This window comes from Halichoerus grypus, chromosome 1 (assembly GCF_964656455.1).
Source record: "Halichoerus grypus chromosome 1, mHalGry1.hap1.1, whole genome shotgun sequence".
Taxonomy (NCBI): Eukaryota; Metazoa; Chordata; class Mammalia; order Carnivora; family Phocidae; genus Halichoerus; species Halichoerus grypus.
Window position 1 is genome coordinate 3,681,127 of NC_135712.1, and position 27,207 is coordinate 3,708,333.

The following is a 27,207-nucleotide window of genomic DNA, read 5'->3' on the forward strand; positions in this document are numbered from 1 at the left end:
CACCCATCTAGCCCATGCCCCCCACCGCCATCCATCAACCCTCAGTTTGTTCTCTATCATTAAGAGTCTCTTATGGTTTGTTTCTCTCTCTTCCCCCCCCCCCCATATGTTCATCTGTTTTGTTTCTTAAATTCCACATAGGAGTGAAATCCTGTGGTATTTGTCTTTCTCTAACTGACTTATTTCTCAGCATAATATACTATAGCTCCATCCATGTCATTGCAAATGGCAAGATTTCATTCTTTTTGATGGCTGAGTAATATTTCACTGTATATATACCACATCTTCTTTATCTATTCATCAGTAGATTGGCACTGGGCTCTTTCCATAGTTTGGCTATTGTTAATAATGCTGCTATAAACATTGGGGTGCATGTGCCCCTTCAAATTGTATTTTGGTATACTTTGGGTAAATACCTAGTAGTGCAATTGCTGGGTTGTAGGGTAGCTCTATTTTTAACTTTTCGAGGAACCTCCATACTGTTTTCCAGAGTGGCTGCACCAGCTTGCATTCCCACCAACAGGGAACAAGGGTTCCCCTTTATCCACATCCTTGCCAACACCTGTTGTTTCCTATGTTGTTAATTGTAGACACTCTGACAGGTGTGAGGTGGTATCTCATCGTGGTTTTGATTTGCATTTCTCTGATGATGAATGATGTTGAGCACCTTTTCATGTGTCTGTTGGCCATTTGGATGTCTTCTTTGGAAAAATGTCTATTCATTCCATACAAATTTTAAAATAAGCTTATCCATTACTACAAAAACCTTGCTGGGATTTTGATAGGGATTGCATAAACCTACAGATCATCTGGGCAGAACTGACATCCTTACTATGTTGAGTCTTCCAATCCATGAATCTAGTATGTCTATTTAGTAGATCTTGGATTTCTTCCATCCAGCACACAGATCCTCAATATGTTAAGTGTATACCTAAGTAGCCCATTTTTGAGTGATTGTACATGGTATTGTGTTTTTAGTTTCAGTTCCTGCATGTTTCCTGATAGTATATAGAAATATAATTGATTTTTGTGGCTGATCTTGTATCCCATGGCTTTGCTGAAGTCTTGTATCATTTTTAAGAGTTTAGTTTGTGTGTGCATGAGTGTGTGTAGATTCCTTGGGATTTTATACCTAGGGGATCATGCCATCTGCAAACAGATAGTTTCATTTCTTTTTTTCTCATTTGCAGGCAATTTATTTCTTTTTCTTCCCCATTTCAGTGACTAGAATGTCTAGGACTATGTTGAATAAGAGCAGTGAGAGTAGACACCTTTGCCTTGTTCCCAATCTTAGGGGGAAAAGCATTCAGTCTTTATTTTAAGTATGACATCAGCTATAGGTGTTCTGCAGATTTTTTTTTTCAAGTTGAGGTAATTCCCCATAATTACTAACTTGTGAAGAGTTTTTGTCACGAATGGCTGTTGGATTTTGTCAAATATTTTTTTTCCACATCAGTTGATACAATCCTATGATTTTTCTCCTTTAGCTTGTTGATATTATGGATTACATTGATTGTTTTCTAATGTTGAACCAGTCTCACATAGATGGAATACACCCTATTTGATCATGGTGCATAACTCTTTTTTATATATTGTTGAATTAGGTTTGCTACTATTTCACTCAAGAATTTTGCATCTAAGTTCATGAGAGACAGTGGTCTGTAGTGTGTGTGTGTGTGTGTGTGTGTGTGTGTGTGTGTGTGTGTGTTCTCTTTGGCTTTGGTATTAGGGTAATACTGGCTTCATAAAATGAGTTGAGAAATGCTTATCCCTCTTTAATTTTCTGGAAGAGATTTTGTAAATTGGCATTAATTCTTCTTTTAAAACTAGGTGGAAATTTCTTTTTCTTTTTCTTTTTGGAGATTTTAAATTATGAATTCAAGTTCTCTGATGTTTAGAGGGCTATTCCAATTGTCTGTACCAACTTAGTTGAATTTAGTAGTTTGTAGTTTTTGAGAAATTAGTCCATTCCTCTAAGTATTCACATTTATGAGCATAAAGCTTCTCATCGTGATCCCTTACTATCCTTTAGATGTTTTTAGGGTCTGTAGTTATATCTGTTTCATTTCTGAGGTTACTTGTGCCTTCCTGCTTTTAATTGTCACTTTTGCTATAAGTTTTTCAGTTTCATTGATTTTTCTCAAAGAACTAGCTTTTGGTTTCATTGATTTTTTTCTGTTTTCCTGCTTTCAATTTCATTGATTTCTGCACTTATTTCCTTCCTTCTCATTGCTTTGGATTTACCTGGCTCTTATTTTTCTAATTGTTTGAGGTAGGAAATCAAGTTTTTGATTTGAGAACTTTTCTCATTTCTAGTGTAAGTTAATGCAGCAGATCTCCCCCTAAGCACCACCTTAGCCAAGTCCCGCACGTTTTGATACGTCGTATGTTCATTTTCATTCAGTTCTATGTACTTTTAAATTTCTTTTGAAACTTCCTTGTTGACCTGTGGATTATTTAGTAATGTGTGATTTAACTTCTATGTGTTTAGAGATTTTCTTGTCTGTTGTTGACTTCTCATTTGATTCCAATATGGTCAGAGAACATACCCTCTGTGGTTTTTTTAAAAAAATTATTTTAGATTTGTTGGGATTTATTTTATGGGCCAGTATATGGTCTATCTTGGTGAACGTTCATGGACCCTTTAAAAACAGTGTGCACCCTGCTATTGTTGGGTGGCATGTCCTATAAATACCAGCTAGTCCTGTTACTGGGGTGTGGCTTCGATCCCCCCATCTCTGCTGATTCCCTGACTAGTAGTTTTATCAGTTGCTGGGAGGGGGTCTCGGGGTCCCGATGATAATCTATTTCTCCTTTCAGCTCTATCGGTTTTGGTTTCATCTATTGAGGCTCTGTTTCTTGGTAGGAACTAATACTTCTGAAATTTTAAAATGCCAAATAATGTTTTAAAGCTATATAATTGCCATAAAAATTTGGAGAATACACACACCACATTTTTTATTCTGAACCATTGTCAGCTTCCGCATCACACCATCCTCAGTGCCGACTCTGGAAGGAAAGGCCAGGTCCATGGGTTGCAGAAACCAACCTTCCTCTTTGACATGTTTTTGAAATCTATTTTTATTACGTCCTTATGTGGAAACATGAAGAAGGTGAAGGGTGGACCTGCAGGGCAACAGTCTAAACTTTCCATCGGACCTCTTAAGGACCATGACATCTCCTTTTCGAAAGCAGGGACTTAAAAACAGAACGTCACAGGCGAGTGCGTGGACATGAAACCGTCCCCTGCGTCCTGCGCCAGGGGTGAGATTCACACGAGGGACCTGGGCTGCGTGTGACCCCGAGCTTGATGATAACTCCACCACCACCTTTTTCTGCTGTTGAAGAAAGCATCCAAGAATGTGAGGAAGGGACAAAAATATGGGGAGAACCTTGAATGGCTTCCCATTTATCTTTTAAAAATGAAGGCTCTCATGTTGAGACTGCTGGTGCCACCATGGAAAGGGCTGCCGAGTGGCCCGAGCTGGCTCGCTCTTCATGTGGTTGAGTTTGGGAGTGTGATTGGCACCTGACGTCAGCGTGCTTCCGTGGGGCACCCCCGTACCCGCCACAGAGCAGCGCCCTCGAGGGGCACTCACAGTGCGTGAGGGCAGGCTCCAGCCTCCCCCACCACGGCCCAGCCAGGGGGCTTCGGTATTCTCTCCATCCCACCCCGACCCCCAGAACCTCCCTCACAACCTGCCTGGGCTAAATCTTAGGGTTGTCAGGAAGAGGAAACAGGATCCTTGCTGGGGGGATTGCTTCTGTGGTTTGGTTTTGCATAAACTTCCAGTAACAACTGTAATATGATAAAAGTGGTAAAACGTTTTTGGTTTTGTCTCCAGCAGGTGTGAGGGGCTCACAGAAGCTGGAACGCTGAAGACTAGCCCAGAGGGGTGGCCTATCCCACAAGCCCTCCGACAGGTGCCAGACTGTGGTCAAGGCCTCCGTGTCCCATGAGATCCAGCCCAGCAGGGACACGAGGACCAGGTAAGGACACAACCAATGAGCTAGGACTTGGTCCAAGAATCACAATCCTTTATGTATCATAAACCAACCGCGATCATGTGATCAGATCTGCCTGCATTATAGGGCACGGCCCTCGGTAACCATACTTAGAAGAAGCAAATAACCAAAGGAAGACATAAGTTGAAGGGGTAAGATAGAAATAAAGTTTACTGAGGATCTTCAGACCAACTCCAGGGCATTTGTCCAGTAAATAAGTCTCCTTGTCAGTCACTCGTGACTGGTCTCTGAACCACGGACATTCTGGCTTCTTCTTTGCCCTGCCTTCACCTCTGGGACTCTTGAATAGCATAGGACAGTGGCCTCAGAGCAGAGCAGGGACCAGAACCACCATCCTTGGGAAGCTCCACTGGAGTAATTCACATGTGATCCCCCTTGTTCCTTGCTCAGCAGGAGTGGGGACTGTTCACCATCAGTCCAGGCCAGATAGAAAATCCTCACGTGCGAAATAAAAAATGTACCCACACACCTCAGTCTGGGGTAGGCATGGACTGAAACTGACCAGAGGGCCGTGTCACAGGGCTCCATCGGGGGCTGGTGGGGGCATTCTGGGGGGAGCATGGTGGATTGCGGGAGTGGGAGTCTGTGTGCTGGACCAACCAGCACTCATGCTCAGAGAGGCACTGAGGCCTGAAGAGGTAGATTCCTGCCAAGCCTGCAGGAGGAAGAAAGGGGTGTGGTCAGCACCCCAGGAGGGGCTGGCCCAGTCTGCTCACCAAAGGGACTGAGCTGCAGATGAATGGGGGAATGCTCAGTGCCCACTTACCTCATGCTTCTTGGAACCTGGCAGAGGAATCAGCAGATGGATTCCAGACTCACCTGCTGGGAGGAGCAGGGCTTTGTTCAGACCTGATTGGTGCTGAGCCACATGTGGGAGGTTCATCTGCAGCTTGGCCAAGTCAGGGATCCTGGAAGTGACGGACTAGGTATCAGCTTCCCCATCTCTCACTGCTAGTTTTAAATTCCTAGGAGGCCATGGTTGGGGCTGAATATTGGAGTTTGGAGCCCTCTGAGAGCAGGATGGTGGTGACTGGGAGTGGGGCTACCTCAGGGAGTGCCAGTGGGTCAAACCAGTCACATTGCCAAACTTTGGTTTTTAATCAGAAGGTGCAAAGCTGCTGGTGGTTGGGTGAGTGGACACCTACATCCAGAGTGAGTGGAAATGGACATCACCTTTGTGGAATTCAGCGTGGTACTTTGTATCAAGAATCTCAGAAAGAGCACCCTCTCGGACCTAGTAAATCTGCTTTAGGGGATGCCCCAAAGAAACAATCCTAAGCACAGAAAAATCATTTTGCGTGAAGATATTCGTGAAAGAAATCCTAGTAATCGTGAAAAGTTGTAAACAGCCCAGATTACCCATAGCGTAAAAATCATTAACAAAGTTTGGTTATTGCTGCACGATATAACACGATGCAGCCGTCACTAGCTTGTTTTAAGGAATTTGTAATAATGCGGAGAATCTTCATGCTGTGGTGTTAAACCAAAAAGAACAAAATAAAAAGGGTTATGAGCAACTCAGCAGCAAGGAGAAGGAAAAAGGAGCAACAGCAGTGGGTATCATTGAATGATGAAAGGGTGAGTCTCATTGTTTCCTGGCATTCTGCTTTCCTAGTCATTGAAAATTTTTTTAAAGATGTATTTATTTATTTGAGAGAGAGAGAGAGAATGAGCGGGGGGCGGGGGGGTGGTGCAGAGGTTAGAGGGAAGATCTCAAGCAGACCCCAAGCTGAGCGAGGAACCCAACACAGGACTCCATCCCACGACCCCAAGATCATGACCCGAGCCAAAATCAAGAGTCATACACTTAACCCACTGAGCCACCCCGGCACACTTGAAATGTTTCTATAATGAGCATCACTGACTATAATCGAAAATACTGTATTTTTATGGGTAAACGGTAATGATTTTGCTCTCCCCAAAAAGAAAGGGGAGAGTTCCCCTGGGCCCCTCAGTCAGTGAGCCAGTCATGAGGGGTGGGGGGGATGTTTGACCTTGGAGTGTTCCCCGCGGGCCACGCCCCGACATGTTTGCCCCGAGACCTGCTTCCTCGCACCTTCCCTGAAGTCAAACACAGATCTGGGGCTGGTGTGAGGTGTCTGTTATCTTGCCAATTTCAACAGCCCCACAGAGTGAAGCCACCCATTCCTGCCCACTGAGTCCTCATCCCACCCCAAAAATCCCAGGGGCCCACGCACTGCAGGCCAGTGAGATGCAGAGTTGCCCATGAAGGGAACAGAAACGGTGAGACTGGGGAGCCTCTGCACAATGTCCTCCCGTCCAGTGGTCACCACTCTGCTCAGGGTACAGCACCCCCGTCCATGGAGCAGGGCTCCAGACGCCAGCATCCAGCCCAGCCATGGCCGCCTAGGAATTAAAATGTTACAGTCATTTTGAATTATTTCTTTGATTACTAATTATTTTTCTCCCCTTTCCTGTAACGTTCAGGCACTCACCTATTGCCTTCTAAGAATTCTGTGTTCGTGTTCTTTGCTCCTTTGTCTAGTGGAGCTCCAGAGTTTTAAAATTCAACTTGTGTGAGATGTTTCTGTCGTGACGTTCCTAAACCTTTGTTCATCCTCTACACTATAAACTTTGTATTTTTAAAATATTTTTATATCCAAAGTTTAAAATATTTTCCATAGTGAAATTTGTTCTCAACCTACATGTTTTATATACAACTTAGATGATTTGTCGTCTTGTAACAAGGCTTAGGAATACCTAAACCTTCCAGAAATTGGTTAAGTATTTACTGACATTTTCCTTAATTTACATAAGGGGCAGCTGCTCCGTAGTTGCTTTGATTGCTGGTCAAGAGGTTAAGATTGGTCGTCATAGCTTCCTTCCCACTTCCTGTTCTATTGTTACCTGCTCTCAATTCAGTTGGATGTGGTTGCTCACCGGATAAGGTGACCCAAATCTTGACATCTATAGGAAGTGAGTCTGAGTCTGGAAGTGGTCTTGCACATAGTGGGTTGCTTCCCTTTTCAAGCCCCCATGCCTCCTCCCTTGGGCTACAAGCACCGTCCTCCCAGCCCCCACTGTGTGGCAGGAGCCCCATCTCCCTTGGTGATCAGGACCAATCCCCTCTGTTGCGACTCCTCCTCTGCCTGCAGTTTTCGGGGCAGGACGAGGCCAAAGGGCAGGACCCCCCTCCCCGCCCCGCCTACCAGTCCAGTGGACCCAGGAGCATGTTTCCCAGTGGAAGCCAGCCTGTCGTGGGCAACGGCACTCCAGCCCACTAAAGCCACGGTCATGGGGATGGGAAGCAAAATTTCTTCCAGGAGTTACATCCTTTAATCATAAGAAAAGCCACTCCCGGGGCGCCTGGGTGGCTCAGTTAGTTAAATGACTGCCTTCGGCTCAGGTCATGATCCTGGAGTCCCTGGATCGAGTCCCACATCGGGCTCCCTGCTCGGCAGGGAGTCTGCTTCTCCCTCTGACCCTCCCCCCTCTCATGTGCTCTCTCTCAAATAAATAAAAATCTTAAAAAAAAAAAAAAGAAAAGAAAAGCCACTCCCACTTCTATTGCTTGGTGTCTGGACGTGGGCACTTTGGTTGAGAAGAAACCATTACTGCTCTGGTTTAAGGCGCTCGCCCAAGTGCAGGCCCCCCGCGGGCGGCTAAGCACGGGATTCCACAGTCTGCCGAACCACCTGCTCCTGGGCACGTGGCAAGACCAGTGAGTTCCCTGCACATCGTTACATGTCCTTGCCCTAAAATGCACTGTGATGTATCCTGTGCACTGGATTATGCATTCTGTAAATTCACAAGCTGGCGCTGCCAGAAGCTGCAGGCTCGGAGGGAAGGCACGTCCAGCCCCAGATCGTGTGACTCTGTCCTTTTGTGACAGAAGGAATCCCGGGGCATCAGCGTGTCTCCAGGCTGCAGGATGGGGTCTCAGAAGTGGTGTCAGCCACAGCCATTGAGGTCTGGATCCCACGCTACCCGCAGTTCTCTTCACATGGTCTGGTTATCTGTGCGCAGGGAAAGACAAGCGAGGTGCTCACATTCGTGAGATTTTGATTCCTTCATGGCTGACACCCAGAGCGCAGCCTGTGGGGACCCTGAGCCAGAGGGCTCGGCTAAGCCGTGCCCAAATATCTGATCCACAGACACCGAGAGAGTAAGTGTTTGTTGTTTTCAACCACTGGGTTTTGGGGTCATCTGTCACATGGCAAGGGAGAACTAACACCGATCTGTGCTGTTTCTCTTATTAGGACTTCCAAAGACCCCACACAGGATCCACATCCGCCACACATCCTTCTCTAGCCTTCTGGACGTGCGAGTCAGGGCGTCCTGCCTCATAGCCCCGGCCCACTCCTGCGAGGCATTTGCTGTCCTGAATGCCTCTTGAAACTGCAAGCTGTAGCCTGGCTAATGGGCCAGGACAGTGTGATCAAATCTAGTATATATTACTAACGGCCCATGAGTATTTATTGGGGTGAGCGGTACAAGGCGCAGAAACTTCTCTCCCCACTTCAGAGAGAATATTTCCCAGCCCTGCACCTCCTAAGCACCTCACCAGCAGGCCGGGGCCCTGAACTCGCAGACGCACGTGTGCTTTCCTAAGGCATCTTGCAGCCTGTTTTCCAAATCCAATTAGCATAGCCTCATGTCATGGATGATACGCGCCAGCAGGATGTTGAGCACTGTCCAAGGTCTCTCCAGAGTGGTGTGGTAGGGCAGGAGACCTGGCAGGACCCTAAACCCTCCACACCACCGCATGGCAAAATCCCGCTGATGGTCTTTTCTGAAGGGAATGGGGGAAGAGCAGAGACTTTCCAGGCCAAGAGCTGCAAGTCTTGATCAGGGGTCCATGATCCAGGCGCCGGGTCATGAGCTCCAGGAACCACATTCCATCTAGAACCTCCACTGCATTTACATGTATGACGCTGCCGACACGGGGCTTAACAGATGACGGTCTGTGGGCCAAATCGTGCCTGTATCTGCTAAGGATGGACTCTGTACTTTTTTTTTTTTTAAAGATTTTATTTATTTATTTGAGAGAGACAATGAGATAGAGAGAGCATGAGAGGGGGGAGGGTCAGAGGGAGAAGCAGACTCCCTGCTGAGCAGGGAGCCCGATGCGGGAATCGATCCCGGGACTCCAGGATCATGACCTGAGCCGAAGGCAGTCGCTTAACCAACTGAGCCACCCAGGCACCCCGGACTCTGTACTTTTTAAGGGTTGCAAAAATAAAACAAAGATCCATGTGGCAGAGACCAAAGGTGGCCCACAAGGCCTGATGTCTTGACTGTCTGGCCGTTTACAAAGAAAGCCTCTGGCCTTGCTGTGGTCATTGTCCACGGCTTTAGCCCTGGCCGGGGAGGCAGAGTCAACAGGCATCTGCCACCGCCATCCCCCGGGTCTTCCAAGTCCTTGAGGGTGGCGCTGATTTTCGGCAGTTCCCTCATGGACTGTGATGCTGGTTTTGGTTCGGTCTTGGTGAGGGACTTCTGCCATATTATCCCTCACCCCAAGGACAGAGGCCATGTAGCTACGAAGTGTATCTACTCCTGCTTCACGGGCTGGGCCGGGGGACGCCCCCCCAGGACCCAGACTGAGACAGACTCGGGCCAAGCCTCCATCTCGCACCTGAAACCCACAGGCTCCCTCTTTGGTGGCCCACGTGGGGGTTTGGGTCTCAGGATTAGCGTCAGTTCAGAGCAAATACTTAATGACCATCAGAACGTCTACATACTTTCTTTTCTCCGGTACCCAGTCCCCCTGGGTGTTTTAGTTTCCCAGGACTGCCGTAGTAAGTACCACACCCTGAACTTACAACCGACACTTACTCGTGCCCCGTCTGGAGGCGAGAGGTCCGAAATCAAGGTGTCATTGCGGTTAGTCCCTGCTGAGAGCGAATCTGTCCGGGGCCCCCTCCCGGCTCCTGGGGCCGCGGGCGTACCGTGCCTTGTAGATGGCATTCTCCCCGTGTATTTACATCTCCAAATGTCCCCTTTTATCGGACGCCAGTCATACTGGACAAGGGTCCGCACTAATGACCTCATCTTAAGCTGGCCTTCTGCAAAGGTCTTATTTCCAAATAAGGTCCCATTCACGGGTACTGGAGGTTAGGACTTCAACATCTTCTGGGGGGACACGGTTGAGCCCATAGCACCGGTAAATGGCTCAGATCGTTCTGCGGAAGGCTTGGGGAAGGTTCATCCTAGGCATTTGTGGCCCTGATGTGAGGCCCTTCCTCAACGGGACCCGGCCTCCCTTTCTGTTGAGGCGGGAGGAGCCGTGGCGCTCGTGAAGGGTGCTGGCGGTCCCTCACCGAGGCATTTCTGAACCTCTGGGTGTTGGGAGCACACGCCGGCCCTTCCCAGTGTGGCCGAGAAGGGTGAGCATGACAGATCCACTCCGGCGCCATCGCCTCCTCGAGCCGGAGACCCCATCCCCGGCTGCGGCACCGGGCTTCCCCCATCTTCCGTGCACGTGAAGCCCCTGGGAACTTTCTAGAATGCGTTTTGACTTCATGAAGTCTGTGAGGGAGCAGACTGCCTTGAGTAGCGAGGCTGCCACGTATTGGGACGCTCCGGCGTGTCCACTGCATGAGCCGTTGGCCACCACCAGATGCAGGGCTCCGTCCCGCCCGCAAGACGGTCACCCTCCCGTGTGCCTGTGCTGGGGCACCTGTCCCGCACGCTGGGTGGGTGAGACGACATCAGTCCTCTGAGCTGGGTCCTTCATTCTCCAGGGCCAACGCCGCCTGCCTCCACTCTCGACACCCCCAGGCCCCTCGGGGCGCAGGCTGTCTCCCAGCAGGCTTGGCTGGGAGGGGTCTAACCTGACGCGCCTGGAAGCCACGTCAGGAGTGGCCCGAGGAGGGCGGCACCCTGCCTGCGCTCTGTGAGCCGTGCTCGGTCAGTGGTCTGCGGAAGCTTCGTGGGTAGGAGAGCTGCCCCTCCCACAGAGGACCGGGGGTCGCCCCTGCTGCTGGAGAAGGTCCAGGGCTGGTTCAGGGTTCAAAGTTCCCAGCATCACGTTCCTGCCCAGAACGTCCCAGCTGCGTGTCTCGTGGCTCACGGCTACCAGGATCTTGGTGTGAGGGAGCTGGAGTGGCCGGTGATTAGCTGCAGCGGCCCGGCCAGGAGAGGGCCGTCCGCCCCGGCAGCCCCGGCCTGCCCTGCAGCTCTGCGAGCTGGGCCGCCCATTCTCAGGGGGCCCGCCTTTGTACCCCCTCCCATCCCCCGTCCTCTCCTTTTCCATTCCGTGCAGGGCTGACCCCAAATCTTGATCACATGACCTCACTCCATGTCACGTCCCCGTCAAGCTGAGACTCTGTGACCCTGCCCCCTGCCATGGCCACCAGTGCCCAATCCCCGACCAGCAGACACGCTGGAGGGGCCAACTTCAGGGGCTCATTTCCACAGGGCGTGAGGTGACGGGGTCACCACGGTAGCAATTTCTGTGTCACTCAGAGGCCTGGCGGGAAGCAGGCCTGTCCCCGCAATCTGGGTGACTCCAGGAGGGTGAAATGGAGACACTGTTGGCCTCTCAGTGGGGGCAGCACACCCTTCAGCCTGGAGGAGCGCAGAGAGGGGTCCGCACGGGGGCCCGGACAAGACCGCCGTGTGCAGAAGGCCGGACACAGGGATGCGGCCATGTAAGGTGACCCGATAGGGAGGGACCCGGGAGATAAAACCCCAAGCTCACCTCCTCCTGAGAACAGCTCATAGCAGCCAGAAGCCAGAGAACGGGAGGCGGCGACAGGGCCCAGAGAGGGTGGCGAAGGCAGACGGGGGAAACCAGCCCTGCGTCGTACCCTCACCCCTGTACTGAGGAGCGTGGTGCTGGGGCGGGAGACCCGTCAGGCCAAGCCAGAGCCGCGGTGTGACCCTGGGGAGAGGGGACCCCAACAAGGGGTCCCGCCGTGGCTGTGGGGCCCGAGCGGCGAGCATCGCATTAGATCGGGGCATCTTGGGGTCAGGTGCTTTATTTTCCAGAATCTTGCACCACATGACTTGACTCATTAGCAGGTTAGCCTCAGCCCAGCGCGTTTTCTGCTTCACTAGACTGCCGTTTAAAACAAACCAACCGGGGCGCCTGGTGGCTCCGTCGGTTAAGCACCGGACTAAGGGTGCTTAGCAGTCCCCACGGAGCAGGAGGTCACTGCAAACACACACGGAACGACAGGACAGACACCCGTGGATCTGAGTCTCCCTCCCTAATAGATGCTGACCGCCCCACCACACTTCCTTCAGAGTTCCTTCTGTGAAATAGAACACGATGCCCACGTTGGTGGCCCTCGGTGCCCTCCCTGATCCATGTCACTGTCCCCGCTTCCCAGATGTGCCCATTACACGCAGGTCAGCAGCCTCCTCCGTGTCACCGGGCAACCTTAGCTCATGGGGTGAGGCTCTCACAGCTCTACCCGGCTCCACGCACCGGAAACCTGCAGCAAACCGGACATCGGGCTGCTAGCGCCCTTCCCATGCTTCCCCGTCAGCTTCGCTGCCAGTAGTCACTCATTTCCATTCATTCATTCATTCATTTCCATGTTCTGCAGGGTCGTGATGCACACATGTGCCTTACACTCTTTCCCCTTTCCCTTCTCCATACACACTTATGAACATTCACACTGCTTCCCCCCTTCCTTCCCTCCCTCCTTCCTTCCTTCCTTTCTTCCCTCCTTCCTTCCTTCTTTCCTTCCTCCTTACTTTCCCTCCTTATTTTCTTCCTCTTTCTTCCTTTTTTCAGCTTCTCCATTTCTTCTTTTCTTCCTTCTTTTTTTTTTTATTAAAGGTATTACAAGCAATGCTGCAAAGATCATACTTGTCTCTGTTTCCTTCTGCTTAAGTGTGGGGATTTATGTGGGACACACACCAGACCTAGAGCCAGTGGAATTGCTGGATTATAAGTCTACGTAGCATCAACTCCATTGACAGTCACACACTTTTCTTCCAAATTGTTGTGCAATTTGCATTTCCGTGTCTGAGAGCTCCCCTTTCGCTCTGAGAAATTAGGGGTGGTCTTCCATGATCATGAGCATCACTGCAGATCCGGCACCCCCCCACACACCGTTTCTGGCAAACTGAACCCACCTCCACGGAGGACTCTGTGCCCTAACCCCGCCCCCCGCCCCCGGGTCCTGCACATCGAGCCTCTTCTGGAGACACCACTGGGCAGCTCGGGGGGGTGCTGGGCTCAGGGTGGAGGGCACAAAGAATGTGGCACCCCCAGTTCTGACTGGGGCTCCCCTCCCAGAGGGGCTGCCAGGACTGATTCACCAGGTCACTTAGAAAAGTAAGCACCTCTCCAAGGCAAATTCTCCTCAGAGCCTCATTGTTCACTGAGGAAAAAATATTTCTCCCGTTGCTCATTCATTCATTCGTTGATTCATTCATTCCTCAACAGATGTTTATTGAATAAGATAAGAACGATTATAGGTGCAGGGCCACCAGAAGGCACAGAGCAGATGAAGCCCCCTGCCCTCACCGACCTTCCACTCTCCTGGGGGACAGGCATGCTCCACGTGGTGTGGCAGCAGGCCACTCCATGCACTGGGGACAGCAAGGGCTCAGAGAACGGAACTGGACCTGGTGGGGCCAGGGGAGGGCTGGCCCGAGGTTACCCTTGAGGCATAAGGCCGAGGGGGCCTTACTGTGGGGCCTGAAACAGGGAGAGGCGAGGAGGAGCACCTCTGTTTGGTCAGTTCAGCGGTTGCTCTTACATATACAGCTTCATTTTTGAAAGGACTGTGCTGTAGAGGGAAAGAGAAAACCAGAAAAATTAATTTAGGTAAATAAGTTGAAATACACACTTCCTCTAGGTAGGATGTTGGACACTCTCATGTTTTCTTTTTTTTCCCTTTTTTTTAGGGGGGGATGGGGAGGAGCAGAGGGAGAGAGAATCTCAAGCAGACTCCCAGCTGAGCGCAGAGCCCGAAGCGGAGCTTGATTCCACGACCCCGAGATCACGACCTGAGCCGAAACCAAGAGTCAGATGCATAGCTGATGGAGCCACCCAGGCGCCCCGTTCTTGAGTTTTCAATGTCAGTGCCAACTGGAGGGAGAACCCCTCCGGATGAGCCACGTTTCCCCCGTGAGGCACATTTGCTGACCTACGACGTGGCCATGGGAATGCCCAACAGACGGAACTCCCGGAAAAGATGAAGTTTGCAGTCCGAGGGCCCAGGGACCAAGGGCGAGAGGGGGTGCGAGCCTGTTCCTTTCCTGACCCTCTTGTGCGGCCATGGCCCTCCCCCAGACCTGGGTTCTCAAAATAGTCGAAGGCCACTGGCCCCATCGGCTCCGAGTCGGACCGCCATGGAGGGCGACCCCATGAGCCACTGTTGACACAAGCGTGCCTTCTGGGGCCAGCTCTCCCATGAGTCACCCTTCCGTGAGTGTAATGTTGACATCTGCAGGAGGGCCTCCGCTGCGGTTAGGGACCTGGTCAGGCCCAAGGGACAGGAGGGACTCTCTGAACCTCGAGTCCTTCATTCAGGATGATTACGTGCCTCGGCACTTGCCCTTATCAGCAAACTCGTTTTAATCAGTGGCGATTACCTGGAATGGAGGACTGGGGGATCCCTCCTTAGGCAAACGTTACCTAACACTCTTGAGGCAAACAGCCTGCGCATAAAATGCAGGGCCTGCACAGGGTCCCATCCCCGACTCGTGGTCTCCCCTGGAGCAGAGAGGAAGGTCACGGCCGCCATGGAACTCCGGGTGATCTGCGTCATGGTGTTGGTGTGTGTGCTGACCCTCAGCTCCCTGGCCCAGGGCAAGCTCGGTAAGCGGCCCCCCTCCTGCATCAGCCCCCCTGGTGGTGCCTGAGCCACAGACCATGTGTTTGAGCTGAGCGCCATGCTGGGCCCTGGGAGGATTTGGGAGGGTGAAGGCCCGTGGAGAGCAGCAACCGGGCCACGGCCACAGAAGCTCTGAGTACTGCTGTGAGCACGTGGGCGCTCTGATCACTGGTCGCCGTGTCCGGCACTGACGCCCTGAGCACCGGATCTCAAGGGGCGGTCTCGGAGGTGTGGTGGGAGAACAGCTCCCCAGATGTCCAAGCCGGCCTCCCTCTGGTCAAAGCTACCCAGCTGCCCAAGGGCCCATTCCGTGGATGAGCGTCCCCCGAGGACCCCCACAGGCTCTGCGGTCCCCGTGTGCGGGTTCCGTGGGTGCCACAAGCGACAGAGTGCCCTGCTCCCTTGAGCCACCATCTCAGCCCCTGGACCGGGACGTCGGCCTCAAGGGGCTTGGGGGTGGGACAAGGCCTTCAGAGAGCACTTTGCGAGCTACCCTGTGCTCAATAAGTATTATTTATTTTCATTAGATGCTGTTGTAGTTTCCCAGGTTTTCAAAACCAGGATTTCCATAGAGGTTTGAGGAGGGGGAGAGGAACCGTGGTTTCGTGCATCTTGGGGTACCTTTCGAGGACCCGATGAAGAACGATGAAGAAAGGGGTGTAGGGAGAGGGACGACGGAGGCACCAGGTGGCCACTTGGAATGCCCCCAAGGCAGGGACAGGCTAAGGCCAGAAAGGACACGCGGGCTTTGGGCCTGGAGAAGACGCGGCTCTGCCGTGGAGGATGCCGGGAGTGTGGCCACACGGCCGCCCCCAGGCCGGGCTGTGGATCTCTCTCCCCTGCCGACCCCGCTCGGCCCTCTGGCCCGAGGCTCACCCCTTCTCTGTGCATTAGCAGTCTGTCACAAGGCATCCAGAAACTCAATTGCAAGCACAGCCCGGTAGAGACCGTTCCCGTCTAGGTCCGTCCTGTGCCGGTAAATGGGTGGACAGAGCTCGGAAACCTGGAACCCCGTCCCACCCCAGCTGCCGCTTCCTCCTCCGGCAGGTGGACAGGACACAGAGCCGTGTCTGAGCGTGCACGAGCACACACACACACATGCACACATGCACGCACAGCTCCTCCCAACTTCACAACTGCCCTGCGGGTGGGCTACGCCACCTTCCCTCTCTGGTGGGGAGCCAGACGCGGGGAGGCTGAAGTGTGCAGAGGCCCCCCAGCCGGTGGGTGGGAGATGGGCCAGACCTTTCCCGTGAAGCCACAGACCCCTCCTTCAGAGAAAGCTTGAGGCGATCCGTGGAGGGGAATGCAGAGGCCCGTGGAGGGCAGCTCCCGCGTGGGCTCGCCTTCTCAATGCCTGGCTGGGTTAACGGGTTCAGCCCCTTCAGTTCCCGTGTGTGGACCACACGGCAGCCCTGCCTCCCCAGCGTGTCTCCCCCCAACCCGCGTGTTCTCCACCGTCCTGGCTCCCATCGTCCCCCGCCCCCCAACCCCGGGTTAAAGCTGCTGAGAGGTTGAAGGCATCCACCCACCCCAGCCTCTGTCTTTCCTGCAAACGGACTACACCTCCTAAAATACACCTTGCTCTTTCTCGACTGCCTTTGAACACCTGCTCCCTCTGCAGGGTACACCCATCGTGTCCTTCATCCCCACCTGGTAACCTCCTCCCATGGGAAGCCCTCCTCGCTTTGTTCTCTGCCTTGTCCTTGTCCCTCCTGTACTTGCCTTCAGTGCAGTGGGGTGGCCTCATGGTGGCCTCCATTCACTTGCTCTTCTCCTCCATTAGACTGTTAGCTTCTTAACCAAGACTTCTCTATTTTTAATTTCTGGGTGCATCCCCTGGCACGGGGCCCAACATGAGCTCGGTCCTTGAGCGACCTTCACTGTCTACTTTTGCGGTGCTAATTTCTGTTTCTAGCACACACAAATGGTGTTCCATAGATATTTATTGATTGAGTAAAGCTAAAGGATTGTTTGTTGAAGTGAACGAATGCATGGATAAATTACGTAGGTAGGTGTAAAGTTTGCAAATCCCGGGCACCTTGCATTTGCCCTGAGCTGAAGGGTTTTCCTACCAGGAGATGAGGCTGGGATGTCCCTCTTGTAGTCTGAGCCCTAAGCCCCCATCCGTGGCACCGGCTGGCTGCTGGTTCAACTGGAGAGGGAAGATGGACGTCAGCCAGCGACTTACCCTCCCCCTTGCCCCCAGCACCTCCAGAGACGTGTGTGGTGGCCCCCCACCACAGAACAAACTGTGGCGCTCCGGGTATCACGCCTACCCAGTGTAAAGCCAGAGGCTGCTGTTTCGACAACACTGTTCGTGGAGTCCCGTGGTGCTTCCACCCTGTGGCCGTGGAGAGCATTGCTGACGGTATGGCCAGGGAGGCTCTGTGGGGTCTGAAGGTGTAGGATTAGGGAGAAAACCTCATGGGAGCGCAGGGCCCTAGCCTGCACGGCCAGCTGTGTTTGTACCCGCACCAGGGGCCACGGGCGAGCATGGGGAGTGGTCCAGCCTGCACCAGGCTGATGTCGGGTTGGGGACACAAAGACCAGGCTGGGAGGCCGCTCGGCAAGGAGCCCTATTTGTCCCTGTGTTTCTTCACATCACTGAGTGCAAGCCCGTGAAGGATCCTGGTAGCGCTTTTTCCCTGCTTGGGTGGGATTGGAGAGAGCAGCTGAAATAGGAGGGCGGGGAGTGTTTTCTAAGGACTTTTCCCCTTGGTGCTTCCAAGTGGCGTCTCGGTAGTTATTCACAAGTGAGCAAACCGTGGGGTTCTCACTGCCTGTGTCTCCTTCTCACACCTCACCTTCAGAGGAGTGCTCCCTCTAGACGCGCCAGGAGCTGCAGTGGCCTCAGCCGGCGGCCGGGAGCCCAGCCACGTCACCGGCAGGCACTCGGGGCCCTCCGCATCTGCACCTCGGCTCCTGGACAGACGGCACACACCCCTGGACTCAAAAATGGCTTAATGATTAAAGGAGATGTTACTTGTGCTTTCAGTTCTTTTTAAAAAATTGCAAAGGATTGTCCTCTCTTGGAGAGGGAGGTACACCATTTCCACATGTGGCCTCTCGTCCTGCGTGGGCTCACCCCAACTCGGGGAGGCGCGGGCTCAGAGGAGGGAATGAGGTGTGTATGCCAGCACTTGGTGTCAGCGTACAAGGCTGTTACATTGTGGCGGGCAGCTCGAGCGTCCCGGGGAGTACAGCTGCTCTGGCCCCCAGCGCCAGGCAGATGGGCTTTCCCCGCTGACAGGGAGCACCAGGCCTGTTTTCTGGGGACCTGCTACTCATTCCCTACCTGCTTTCTTACCTGATTTCCAGTCTATAAAAAGCGGGGGCCACTCTTTCAGCTGGAGGAGTCTCTAGGACTTCGTTCTGACTCATGAGGCGGCAGGGCACCTACTTGGAGGCTCTGGGGAATGACTTTTCCTCCTTGGAAGAAGAGTTCCCTCTTGCTGCCCTGGCCAGCTCCTGCAGCCTGCCTTTGGATGTGTGGTGTGAGAGTGCGATGCGGTGCTTCGAGCAGCCGTTCTGTGCTAATGAGGAAAAGCCATAGAACTAGAGCCCTGACATCCCTGAGCTATGATTTGACTCACCCACCCTGTGACTTCATGTTGAGTCAACCCAAATGTTCTGATGGGTTAGAGCACTGCTGGCTGGGGTTCCTGTTCCTTGATAGCACATTACCAGGGCCCAGCTACCACGGGTGGGGGCACACTCTCACCCAACGTGAAACCGCTTAGGCTGAGTCCTCCAGGCCAGGCCCTTGAGCTGTTAAAGGAATGCGGGCAATTCGTTTGTTCCCTCCTCTGCACCTGGCAACTTCTCCCTAAGCCATCTGTGCGGCTCAGGTTCTCGGCTGGAAACCTCGGGCTCAGCATCAGAAGCGAGCAGCAACAGAGGGAGGTGTGGGGAGAGTCAAAAGGCATGTCTTTGTTCTCGAAACCAACTCCCTTCCAAATGATCCTTCATCCTTATCTTCATCCCGTCTCCCCTCCGTAACTGACGAGAACGGGGCCGAGAATGTTTACCAGCTCGCCTGTGTGAGCGGACCCACAGCCCGACCGGCCCGGCCACCCTCATGGATCACAGGCTTACTGATAATTTCAAGGATGCAATGAGAGGAAGCTCGGGGGGGGGGGGGCGGCTAGAGCAACCCCCCATCTTGTTCCTTCCTGTGTCACAGGTGCCCTAACGCACTGAATAGATGAGGTCTCTAGTGGGGCTGACACAGTGGGGAGTTTGATCATGAGATGTCTCCCTTTACCAACCCCCACCCCAGAGCTGTGTGGCGTTGGTGACACTTTCCATGACGTGCACACCGGGGGCTCCGTGACTTGAAGTGCTCCTGTGGCTGGGGGTGCCCAGCAGGGATGGGCCTTTCTCCTGGCGAATGCATCAGGTCGGGGGGCCCCAGCCAGGTGATAAGGTGACTGACTAGGTGGGTCCCCAGCGAGGGAGGGCTGGCTAGTGGCTTCAGCTCCCCCTCCCAGCATGTGACACGGAGAGAAATCCAGGTCCGCCATCCACCATGGGCCGTCCAGGATGTGTGGGTGCATGATCTTGGCTCCACCCTCTGGACCGCAGACCTAGAGAGAGCCTGGGGATTCTTGCCGGGATGGCCCTGCCTCAGGCTGGTGCGGACACACGTCCTTCTGTCCCTGCCGGGGAGGTGGGACACAGGGAGTGGTCTAGGCCACTCGGTCCTTGTGGAAAATTGCAACCTCCCCAAGCATCCGCTAGTAGGCTGCAGCCGAGGGGAGGGAGAGAAAACAGTCGGGCAGCCAGTGCGGGGGGGGCCTGACAGAGAGCCAATGGGTGACGCACCCCGATAGCTCCAGGACCCGAGGGCCTCAAGGAATGCTCAGGGCAGGTCTCCGGCATGTGTCCCTCCATCCCTTGGTCCCTCCATCCCTTGGTAGCCCCAGCTCCCTGAAGCTTTGCTGGGTGGGCTGTGGAGCCCAAGGGGTGAAGGCTGAGGCTGCATGAGCAGGTGCGGAGGCTGGAGCTGGGGGCAGGGGGCACTGGGGACGTGCGACTTCCTCCTTGGGTTCAAAGAGAGAATGCATGGTGCTGGCAGGACAGAGAGGCCCAATGACAATGTGAGGGGCTGTGCTCTCAGGGCTGGGAAGTCAGAGAAGTCATCACAGCCTGTCGGGTGGACCCCTGGACACCTTCCTGGCCCCCTCTGGGCCCCTTCCAGACCACCACCCTCCAGGCCCCCTCTGGGCCCCTCCCGGCCCCCTTCCAGGCCCCTCCAGGCCCCCTCCCGGCCCCTCCTGACCCCTTCCCAGCCCCCTCCAGGCCCCCTCCTGGCCCCCTCCCGGCCCCCTCCAAGCCCCCCTCCTGGCCCCCTCCCGGCCCCCTCCAGGCCCCCTCCAAGCCCCTCTTGGCCCCCTCCCGGCCCCCTCCTGGCACCCTCCAGACCACCACCCTCCAGGCCCCCTCTGGGCTCCTCCCGGCCCCCTTCCAGGCCCCTCCTGGCCCCCTCCAAGCCCCTCCTGGCCCCCTCCTGGCCACTCCTGGCCCCTCCTGGCCCCCTCCCGGCCCCCTCTCATCTACCCCCCAGGCCACCCTTTTGACCCCTTCCAGACTACCACCCTCCAGCCCCCCTCTGGGTCCCTCCCGGCCCCCTCCCAGGCCCCTCCAGGCCCCTCCTGGTCCCCTCCAGGCCCCTCTTGGCCCCCTCCCGGCTACCCTCCAGGCCCCCTCCTGGCCACTCCTGGCCCCTCCTGGCCCCCTCCCGGCCCCCTCTCATCTACCTCCCGGCCCCCTCTCATCTACCCCCCAGGCCACCCTTTAGACCCCTTCCAGACTACCACCCTCCAGGCCCCCTCTGGGTCCCTCCCGGCCCCCTCCCAGGCCCCTCCAGGCCCCTCCTGGTCCCCTCCAGGCCCCTCTTGGCCCCCTCCCGGCTACCCTCCAGGCCACCCTCTTGACCCCTTCCAGACTACCACCCTCCAGGCCCCCTCTGGGTCCCTCCCGGCCCCCTCCCAGGCCCCTCCAGGCCCCTCCAGGCCCCCTCCAGGCCCCTCCTGGTCCCCTCCAGGCCCCTCCTGGCCCCCTCCCGGCTACCCTCCAGGCCACCTTCTTGACCCCTTCCAGACTACCACCCTCCAGGCCCCCTCTGGGCCCCTCCCGGCCCCCTCCCAGGCCCCTCCTGGCCCCTCTAGGCCACCCTCCAGACCACCGTCCCGGCCCCCTCCTGGCCCCCTCCCAGCCCCCCTCCAGGCCCCCTCTCCCAGCAGCGAGAGTCCTGGGTGGCCAGTTGGTGGCTGCCTGGGGCCCCTGAGTCCTTGACGCACCTTGGGGAGAGGGGTGGGAACAGGCAGCTGTAACAATAAAGTGCTTTCGTGGGAACAGTTCTGCTGATAAGGCACAAAGAAGGACGTGTCTCTCATGCATGTGCATATGCGCATGCACACGCGTGCACACACACACACGCACACACACACACTCAGCTCTTAAAGGGCCCCGGGGAAGCTGGGCTGAGGGTGGCCATTTGGGGGCAAGCCCTCTGCAACTTGCACCGTTGGATTTCCCTCAGAAGAGAGGAGGCCATCCTGATAATTGCTGTCTTTGAATACATTGCTTGGCAGTGGAAAGTTTTATATATTTTCTATTTTGCTTTTAGAAACAGGCTTTCCACCTCATAGCAATGCAATGGAGTGATGTGTCTGTTTAAAGTTGGCTTGGTTTTACTAGGCATGAAGCTGAAATGCCAACCTGACCCATTTAATACCTGGCAAAGCTGTCTGTGCCATCCTGCCCATCTTCTACCAGCCTGGAAAGCAGAAACTCAGGAGACCTTCTAGAACTTTCCATGTCCTTCAAGGACTTCAGACAAAAGTTCAGACCTCTCTCGTGGGGGGAGCTCCACGTTTCGGGGGCAGTTGGGGATCTCCTAGGTAGACAGCCGGCGGGGGAGAGAGTTGTATCTTTGTTAGACTCAGAATCTCAGAACGTGAGAGGAGCTTCCGGGGCTGGAGCGGTGCGGAGGACGATGGAGAGGGCCCAGGGCAGTGCGGGAGCACGTGCTGACCCTGAGGCTGGTGGGGCTGGGGCTCCGGATACTAACCGCTCCCCCGCTTTCTCCTTCAGTGTGAGTGGGTGTGCTAGTCGGCGGGCACCATCCCCGGCAGCGAAGGACCACACCTTGTGTGGCTTCAGCAACAGACATTTATCGTCTCCCAGCTCCAGAGGCGGGATGTCCAACATCCACGCGTTGGCAGGGCTGGTTCCGCCCGAGTCCGTGTGTGCAGCCTTCTCCCCACGTCCTCCCATGGGCGTCGCGCTGTGCACGTCTGTGTCCTAAGACACCAGTCTTACTGCCTCAGGGCCCACCCTGTTGGCCTCATTTTACCTTAATCACCTTTTGAAAGATCTTATCTCTAAATCAAGTCACGTTCTGATTACTGGGGGTCAGGACTTCAACAGATGAATTTGGTGGGAGCCCAATTCAGCCCGTGACAGCTGGTGTCTGTTCCTTGCTACCAAGGAGCCCTAATCGATGCAGATCACCAAAGGGCAGGTGTCATGATCATCTTCCACATCTGAGACTGGTCAATCTGTCGATAACGGTAGGAAAACAAATGCAATATGCGAAACTGAAAATGTGTCAAGTACAGAGAGTGGGAAACTTGTGGCCTGTGGGATGTGGGTGGCGCTCCTGAGATGTCCTAAATGTAGACAGCTGGTAACCTGTAGGATGTGTTACACAATAAAAAGAAAGGAATGAGCAGAAATGTACCATAGATAGGGAGGGATGGAAAGGCCAAGCGATCAGAAGCAGACTGTGAGTGTCCAGGCTGAAAACTCTGATATCTCTAAATCAGGGACCCATCAGTAACCCCTGTCATGGCCCTAATCAGGCCCATGTGTCAGCCCCAGAAACACAGACTAATGTCACGGCTGCCCTGTGGGTCACCATGGGCTACAGCTGGGCTGGCAATGCTTGCCCTGAGTCTGATAAAGCTCAGGCATGGTGGCCCCTGGTGCCATCCATGTCCTAGGCCCTTGCTCAAGCACCATTGCTGGTCCTGGGTACCCTGCGTTGGTGGGAAGGCTGAGAGCAGGACAGAACATTACCCAGGGTCCAGGTATGTGGTCCTTCCATCCACCTGCACCCCCGGCAAAGCATTAACCTGCCACTTCTCCTGCCTCTTGATTTTCACACATGGTGTACATTGATTTACCATTCTCTGTGGCTTTGATCCACGAGGCTTTCTGTTCTGTGACTGGTCGTGTACTTGGAGGCTTCCATTGCTTCTGGATAATTTCCAAACAATAACAGGATTCTGTTCAGAAAATGTTGATCTAAGGATTAGACCAGGAACCGGTTCTTGAAGCCAAATTGTGGTTTAAGATCTTATTTGTAGGGTCACTGGGAAGGATATTGTGAGTTTAAGAAAACTCCCTCGCCTTTCTTTGTGAGTGTGGGGAGGGGCGGTCGGTGGAAATGTTCAATGCTTGGACCCTGATAGGAAACATCAGCTAATAAGAGAGAGACACACTTGGCAAATCCAGCACAGAACTTACTGGAAGGTATCAAAGGCTCCTAGGACACAGTCACATTTTTTTAAAAGATTTTATTTATTCATTTGAGACACAGAGATAGAGAGAGAGAGAGAGAGAGCATGAGCAGGGGGAGAGGCAGAGGGAGAGGGAGAAGCAGGCTCCCCGCCGAGCAGGGAGCCCGATGCGGGGCTCGATCCCAGGACCCTGGGATCAGGACCTGAGTTGAAGGCAGACGCTTAACAACGGAGCCACCCAGGCGCCCCTCAAGCATTTTTAAGTTTTAAGATTGGCCAGATCGCGGCTTGTCTCAGCATGGTGCCAAATAAAACAAAACAAAGCACCCACTCAGACACCAAAGAGACACCTTAAAGTAATTTAGATCTCGATGAAAATCTCTCAGAGAAGTTCAAGGAGGAATTTCATCGCACAACACCCTGAAAAATGTGCTAAAATTTATGTCTGTCCAATTATATCCCTCAAATATAACTTGTCAAGACATTTCCGATGTCATTCCCTCCCAGATTCAGTATCAAAATTCCCAGCAGCATCAGTTGATTTGCTTATTTCTTCTCCCAGCTTTGGCCACGTTCTTTATTATGTAGATACATTTAGTCCTGGGCTTTAAAAGATTCTGTTATTTACCCACCTTATTGAGCAGCACAACCAAACTGCAGAAACCAAACCAGAAACTTACAATGCTGGGAAGACTGGTGGGGGACCTCTGCCTTTCTGGATTTGGTGTGATTATGCATGTAAATGTTGGAAATAAAAATACGTTTTCCCCTGATGATACTGTAACAACGAGATATTATACGACTCAGGTTTTAGAAGGCATGTGAGACTTTGAAAAGCATTTAAAATTCCTTTTTCCATCTCTCCTTTTATAGACGAAGATACTAATCAGGAGACAGGAGGAGGCTTGCCTAGTTTATTTGCATATATCCATATTTAGATACTGTTTCATGAATTACAGAAGGTAATTTGGGTAAGAGGCAACACAAGGTGACAAGTTCCTGCCTCGGTTCCCGGGGTGTTACCCACTTGTCCATGCCCCGCCCCCAGTCATGTGCGCACACTAGGTCAGGTTTCCGGGATACAACGTGAGTGAGGTGAGGTCTCCATCTTACCCTACACGAACTTGCCCTGTTACTTGGGCAAATCCTTTTACTTCTACAGACCATGAAATGGGGGTGAAATCTTAGCTCTGACTCGGGACTGTTGTAGGGATTAAACGAGATAGAGCATGTGAAATCCTTAGAAGATCGCCTGGCACAAAGTCAGCCTGCAATGCGTGTTAGCTGTTCTCTTTCGTACAATCAATAAAGGAATAAGGAATGTAGAAATCCACTTCACGTGCAGGTACTGCGAACTAGGTGAACTAGGGTGTGTGTGGGGGGTGAAGGGTGCCTGTCCTCACTCTGGTGAAAGTGAATTCTTCTTGGAAGAGGTGGCTCCTGAGTTAGGAGCTGAAGGGCGGGCAGGCTGAACGGTCAGGGTGCGTCTAGAGAAGAGCAAGTTCTTACACTGTCAGAGGCCCAGTAGCACAAGAGAGTGGTGGTGGTGATGGGGGGGGGACCAGTTCCTACAGAGTCTTGCTTTTCACACTCAGGAACCTGTACTTGGTCTTTACCCTACAGGTTGTGGGGAGTGCGGGGTGGCAAGGGAGTGACATATATAGAGTTCCACTTTTTAAAGATAATTAAGGAAGCAAGCTTTTGTCTGGTCGGGGCCCAAACCCCAAACTTTTGTCTGTGGCTGAGACCCTAGATGGGAGACAGTTGCTGCAAACCAAGGGAGAAGCCTCGCCGACCGGACTGCGCGGCGCACGCACACGGGCGCCGAGACCACGCAGGTGCCGCGCTGAAGGAAGCCGGCCAGGTGGGAAGTGGTGGCACCTCCCGTGGGACTCATGCCCTCCTCAGCCACAAGAACGGCCTGGAAAATTTCTCAGGCAACAGGTTTGCAAGTGGCCAATTCTCGAGGTTTTTGTTTGTCTAAAAAAAAAAGTATTTTGAAATCTCTGTGCCTTCTTCTGCTCATTTTTGCTGTGAAACCAGAACTGCTCTGAAAAAACAAAATCCATGTTTTAAAAGAGGATTTTGCCTTTATCGTTGAGGGATACTCTCACTGAGTATAAAATTCTGACCTTATAACAGTTGGTTTCTTTTCTTCCAGCACTTAAAAATCGTCATTCTGTTCCTTCCGGTGTGCACCGTTTCAGCGAGAAGTCAGCTGCATTGCCCTGAATGTGGGGAACTTCAGGGGCTGTAAGAATTCTTTTAATCACTTATTTTCAACAATATGATCATGCTTTGCCTTGATATGGTTCTCTTTGTATTTCTCTTGCTTGGAGTTTATTGAGCTTCTAAGATACATGGGTTTATGTTTTTCATCAAGTTTCCCCCCCAGATTGTCCATTATTTCTTCAAATACTTATTCTCTCCTCTCCTTCTGGCACACCAATTACAAGTCTGTTAGACCCCTTGACACTGTCCCCCCGGGGCCCTGAAGTTCTGTTCATTGTGTTCAACCCCCTTTCTCTGCTTCAGTTTGGAGAATTTACACTGCGCTGGCTTCTGATAAACCAGCTCTTTCTTCCACAGTATCTAATCTAAAGCCCATACAGTGGATTTTTTCCTTTCAGATACTGTGTTTTCATGTCTGGAATTTCCACTTGGTTCTTTTCTAGTTTCTATTCTCCATTCAGATTTTTAAATGTGTTCCCTCATATTTTTGTGTTTCTTTAAATGTTTGAGCAGTTAAATGCAGCTTCTGGGTCTATCTCTATTCACCGGTCTTTCTAATGACTATGGGTCACGTTTTCCTGCTTCTTCCCACATCTGGTGGTGTCTGGTTTTGTGTGAAACATCATGGATACAATGTCGTGTGTCTGGGTTTTATTGTCTCCCTTAGTAAATTGCTGAGTTTGTTCTGCTGGGCAGTTAATTTGCTTGCCAGGTGAACCTGATTCTTTTAAGACTTGTTTTACTGTTCTGCTAGAATAGGCACAGAGTGCCTTTCCTCTAGAACTAGATCAAGCCTACTTTTATGGCATATTGTGGACTGAATGTTTGCGTACCCCTAAAATTCATCTGTTAAGGTCCTAACGCCCAATATGATTGTATTTGGGGGTGGGACCTTTGGGAAGTAATTAGGGTTAGGTGAGGTCCTGAGGATGGAGTCCTCATGGTGGGACACCAGAGAGCTTATTCTCTCTCTCTCTCTCCACCAGGTGAGGACACAGTGAGAAGGTGGTGTCTGCAGACCAGGAGGAGGGCCCTCCCCAGAACCAGACCATGTGGGGAGCCTGATCTTGGACTTCCAGCCTCCAGAACTGTGAGAGCTAAATGTCAGCTCTTTAAGGCACCGTGTCTGTGGTATTTTGAGTAAGACATGACATGGCCTTCTGAGTCCCTCCTGAATGCCCCACCTGGCCAGTAAGCCTTCTCCCCATGGCAGTCAGAGCTCAGACGATTTCTGTGTTGTGGTTGCCCCGCTACGTTCTCCCCTCCCAAGTGCATGTTCTTTCCCGGCAGCTTCTGCCGCCTGCCCTTGTCTTCAGGGGCAGCTAAGTCTTTGACTAAAACCCCAGAGAGACCACCACTCATATTTCTGGAGCGCCCTCTTCTCTGGGCCCCTACCCTGAAAATCCACTGCCTCCGTGGCTTCTAATTCCAGCGTCCGTCCCCACAGCCCGGCGAGCCTGCCTGCTCGGTGCGGTCACCTCGCTGGGCTGTGGTCCAGATGGTAGTTCCAGGCAGAGCACAGGGTGACCGAGGGACTCCTGCACTGCCTCCTTCTCTCAGCCGGCCTCTGCCTGTTGCTCAGCATCTGGACATGCTCTGTCACATAGTTCCAGTTTCTTATGCCGGGGAGGGAGAGTCTGGTACCAGTCTCTCCA

General features: G+C 53.0%; 1 protein-coding gene across 1 annotated transcript; it reads left to right on the forward strand.

Moving 5' to 3' along the window:
• Positions 1–14,697: 14,697 nt before the first annotated feature.
• TFF1 (trefoil factor 1) lies at positions 14,698–17,198 on the forward strand. The gene is made up of 2 exons (XM_036094356.2): positions 14,698–14,773; positions 17,008–17,198. Exons 1-2 carry the CDS (start codon positions 14,698–14,700, stop codon positions 17,196–17,198), a joined length of 267 nt encoding a protein of 88 aa, XP_035950249.2.
• The last annotated feature ends 10,009 nt before the right edge of the window (positions 17,199–27,207 follow it).

Excerpts from the sequence above, each read along its gene's own strand:
- TFF1 (XM_036094356.2), top strand. The coding sequence starts at position 14,698 with ATGGAACTCCGGGTGATCTGCGTCATGGTGTTGGTGTGTGTGCTGACC. Across the intron at positions 14,774-17,007 it reads CCTGGCCCAGGGCAAGCTCG|AGACGTGTGTGGTGGCCCCC; the intron begins GTAAGCGGCCCC and ends CAGCACCTCCAG.